General features: G+C 47.6%; 1 protein-coding gene across 1 annotated transcript in view; it reads right to left on the reverse strand.

Annotated features, from left to right (window-relative positions):
• Window positions 1-4,021, reverse strand: part of CACNB3 (calcium voltage-gated channel auxiliary subunit beta 3) — a 57,746-nt gene extending 53,725 nt beyond the window's left edge. Inside the window, exon 1 of the mRNA XM_042451794.1 lies at window positions 3,919-4,021. Within this exon, the coding sequence (XP_042307728.1) occupies window positions 3,919-3,957 (39 nt within the window). The 5' untranslated portion in view covers window positions 3,958-4,021. The remainder of the gene's footprint in view (window positions 1-3,918) is intronic.
• Between the last annotated feature and the right edge of the window lie 254 nt (window positions 4,022-4,275).

The following is a 4,275-nucleotide window of genomic DNA, read 5'->3' on the forward strand; positions in this document are numbered from 1 at the left end:
AAAAAATAAATAATTAAATAATTTTTTATACAATTAAATAAATAAATAAACAGGGACAAATGTAGGATGACATTTTCAAATGGAGGGCACTTTTTAAATAAAAAATAGAGGATTTTGCTAATTTTTTAAAAAATGTTAAGATAAATGCATGTTTCTGAGGCTTCTATAGACAATTGCCCCACCATGCCCCTCACGCGAGATGCCAAAAGCCCCGGCGGCAATCGGCGGCAATCGGCGGCAGGACCAGGCTGGGGCCAGTCCCAAGGCCTCGCCGGGTCGCATCCGGCCTGCGGGCCGCAGGTTGCCTACCCCTGGTCTAGGCTATAACTCCTGCTGACAACTTCTTTCTTTAGTCTCAGAAGGGCTGCAAGATCTCCCTATATACTGATTCTATAGACTAACACAGCTATATCTTTGAATAATTTTCAATGCAAGAGTTGTTCAGAGGGGGTCTTTTGCCATGGCCAGTTGTTGTGGTGTGCCTTCCCAAGTCGTTTCTGACCTATAGTGACCCTAAAGCAAACAAGATGCTTTTTGTTTATTGGCAAGATTTGTTCAGAGGGGGTTTGTCTTTGCCATCCTCTGAGAGAGTGTGACTTGCCCAAGGTCATCCCAAGGCAGAGTTGGGACTCAAACCTTTGTCTCCAGAGTCGTAGCCCAACACACTCAAGCCACTAGGCCACACAGGCTCCTCATCCAACCCCCTTTCCCCCATCTCTCTGTTCCCAGCGTTAATGGACTGAGAGAAAAGACCCAGAGGGATTGAGAGAGAGAAGAAGTTGCAGCGGGTGATGTAGGTCATGGGAACATCAGGGCCCCTTCGATACTCATCCGGCTGAAGTCTCTTTATGGAGGGTGTGGGGAGAAGGAAGAGGAAATGTCACAAATCAAGAAAACTGGGGAGGGTGGGAGACAGTGGAGGACACGGCACTGTAAAATGGAGGACCTTCCAGAAGAATGGAGGACATGACAACATATAAAAGCTAATAACATTCATAGAGATGTAAATTCAAGCTTCTCAGTCCTGCTCAAAATGGAGGACCTTTTGGGATTCCTCCTGGACATAGGATTGAAATGTGGGTGCTCGAAAAGTTCCTCTCTTGCAGGGTGACCAGATGTCCTCATCTCGAGGACAAGGCACTGCAAAATGGAGGACCTTCTGGAAGACTGGAGGACATGACTAATGAAAAGCTTTAAAAAACACTCGTAGAAATAGAAAGTCATGCTTCTTAGTCAGGCTCAAAATGGCAGACCTTTGGGGATTTCTCTTGGACAGGAGGTTGAAATGTAGGACAAATGCTGGAAAAGGAGGACATGTGTCACTCTGGTGAGAGATGGGTGGATCTGTGTGTATGTGGGCGTCTTGAGCGCTTTCCTCAACCCAACAGGCCTATGGAACAGATCATCTTCCAGCACTGGGAACACTCCGGAGCATGTGCAGACTGTGTTTCTACTGGCACTCCCTGCACCAACGGAATGAAGAATTACATTTCCAGACAACTCTGACATTTCTTTTTGTGGGGATCAAGTTACACTTTTCCCTCTTGAACACACAGCCCAAAGTAGAGCTCTTCCTTCCTCTGTCATTCTTCACCTTCTTCTTCAGCGTGCATCTACACTACTGTAGAGATAATGCAATTTGACATCACTTTTAAATGCTGTAGTTCCATCCCTGGAATCCTGGGATTTGGAGTTTTACAAGGCCTTTAGCCTTTTCTACCAAAACTACAAGTTCAGGATTCTGTAGGATGGAACCATGGCAGTTAAAGTGGTGTCAAACTGCACTATTTCTACAGTGTAGAGTCACTCTCAGTTCCTTCAAGCTGCTCCTCCTCATTTCCTTTGCTGGAATTTGCCTGTCTAGGCTCCCACCCCATCCCCCTTTGCTCCAGCTTCTTAATAATGTCCTGGATGGCTAGACAGTGATTATTAGGGCTTGAGCTCCATTGTTCAGGAATGGTTCAAATTTTTAAAAATCATTTGGATATGATTATTCAGATTCACTGGGCCTGTGATATCTGCTGTTTGATGCCAGGACCCCCCCATAGATACCAAAATCCTTGGACTGTCAAGTCCCATTAAATACAGTGCCACAGTAACATGGTCTCCCTTATGACAAAATCAAGGATTGCTTTTTGGAATGTATATCTTTTGGAGTATTTTCAAGCTGTGGATGCTTTACTCTGTGGATAAAGAATCTGTGGATACGGAGGGCCAAGTGTATATAATTGCAGACCGCTGGTTGTAATTCCACCTGGATGGGACTTTTGGTGCCCCTGAACTTCATATTTATTACACTGTGAAATGGTGGATTTGAGAAGGGAAGCAGGGAGACACCCTCCTCCCCTCCAAAAAAAACAACAACAACAACCCTGAATGCATTGCAGAGATAGTGGGAATGATGAATTTCCAGATAGGAAGCATAGTCCTATAAGAACAGTACCAATGCCCCTCACAGGTGGACCAAAAATGGAATAGTTTAGTTGGCATCCGAGGCACAATGCAGTAGAAAAACAGGCAGAGAGTGGGTGTGTTGAGCAGGCATGCCCATGTGCCACAATGAGAGTGGAAACTCTGGTTGTGAAAGAGCCTCTTGAATCTTGATAGTTCCAGACCTGTGGGGTCAGGCAGAGGCCACTGTTTTGGCAACCTGAGAAGCTTATGGGGGAACCTTGAAGACAACAGAGCAGGGATGGAGGTTGCCAAAACAGTGGCCTGTTCAGTAGTTACTCCAGGATGACTAAATTGAGACTGTCGTACTTTGCCCACATCATGAGGAATAGTGAATCATTAGAAAAGACAATGATGCTGGGCAGTAGAGGGCAGTAGAAAGAGAGGAAGACTACACGCCAGATACATCTAAATATGCATCTGAGGAAGTAGGCTCAAGCTCATGCTGCCAACTTCTTTCTATCAGTTAGTCGATCCGTTAGTGGCCCTTATGGTCTCTTCCAACTCTATAATTCTATGATTCTGGTCTCAAAGGTGCTACAAGATCCCTTCACATACTGATTTTCCAGACTAACATGGTCATGTCTTTGAATTTTCCCACACCAGATGGTTAGACTTGATCAAGGAGGCCACAGGCCTGAGAATACAGGGCCTGAGCAAGTCAGTGGAGGACAGCAATCTTGGAGATATCTCATCAACAGGGTCACCATGAGTCAAAGTCAACTGAGGGCAGCTAATAACAAGAATAACAAACAGGGAGTACGTGATAGAGGCTGTGCTGATGAAGGATTTCCTACACTGAGCACATTTATCCAGCAGGGGGCAGTGCAGGGCATGGGCCTTAGGCCCTGGACAAGGGGCAACTATGGACTGGGGAAAGAACTGGCGCCCACCCTGCCCTTTCACAGAGTGAGATTATCACTTCAGGCAGCAGCTGCTGGTGGAGGGGCAGAAAGCGCAGCTTCCTCTCTTCATCCCCCACTATTTCACCAAAGCCACTGGCAGATCCCTGCTGTTGGAGGAGAAAGCTGGGGTGCCACACAGTCTGTCCTGAACTCCCCACACCCAACCAAGTTGTTGCCTTGAGATGCAGTGAAGAACAAAATCCTGTCACCTGTGCTTAAGTAAGCCTCAGCTCCCAGTCTGCTGTACATGGGGGAAAGCGCATTTTCTTGTCTTGGCAGCAAAATAGCTTGGGGCAGCTCTGCACGGCACATCACACCCACCCACCCTGCTCTGTGCTTCATGGGACAACAGCATCAGCCTACTTGCCAGATTCCTTCTGAACTCTTCCTGACAGCCCTGGCTAACCAGATGAGCCAACCCAGCCACATAGTACTGTACTGCCTTTGCTTTTCCCATGCTACAGTCCACAGTTCTGCCACCATATGCCCACTTCCTAAGTTACTCCGCAAGTCTTTCCTCCTTTCCCACCCCACCCTGCCCCATGAGATGTTGGCACATTACCTCGTTGAGCAGGAAGACACTGGAGTTGGAGAGAGACATGCAGAGTGTCTGCTTTGCTGGACAATAGCGACACTGACTGGCTCACTCACACACACTCTATCTCGATCTCTACATCTCTCGCACACGCACACATATACACACCCCACCTTCCTGATGAACCCAGCCCAGCTCACGGGGCAGACGGGAAGCCCGGCCCACAGGGACTCGTGGGATGGGGAGCGAGCAGCCTGCAGGCTCAGGGGCACGAGCAAATTGTATGATAGTGCACGAGCATCCCAGGTTCTCTCCCATACACTCTGGTCTTGTGGCACTGTACCCAACCACTCCATTGGATCACAGGCTCTTCTGGCACAGAGG

This window comes from Sceloporus undulatus, chromosome 2 (genome assembly GCF_019175285.1).
Source record: "Sceloporus undulatus isolate JIND9_A2432 ecotype Alabama chromosome 2, SceUnd_v1.1, whole genome shotgun sequence".
NCBI lineage: Eukaryota > Metazoa > Chordata > Lepidosauria > Squamata > Phrynosomatidae > Sceloporus > Sceloporus undulatus.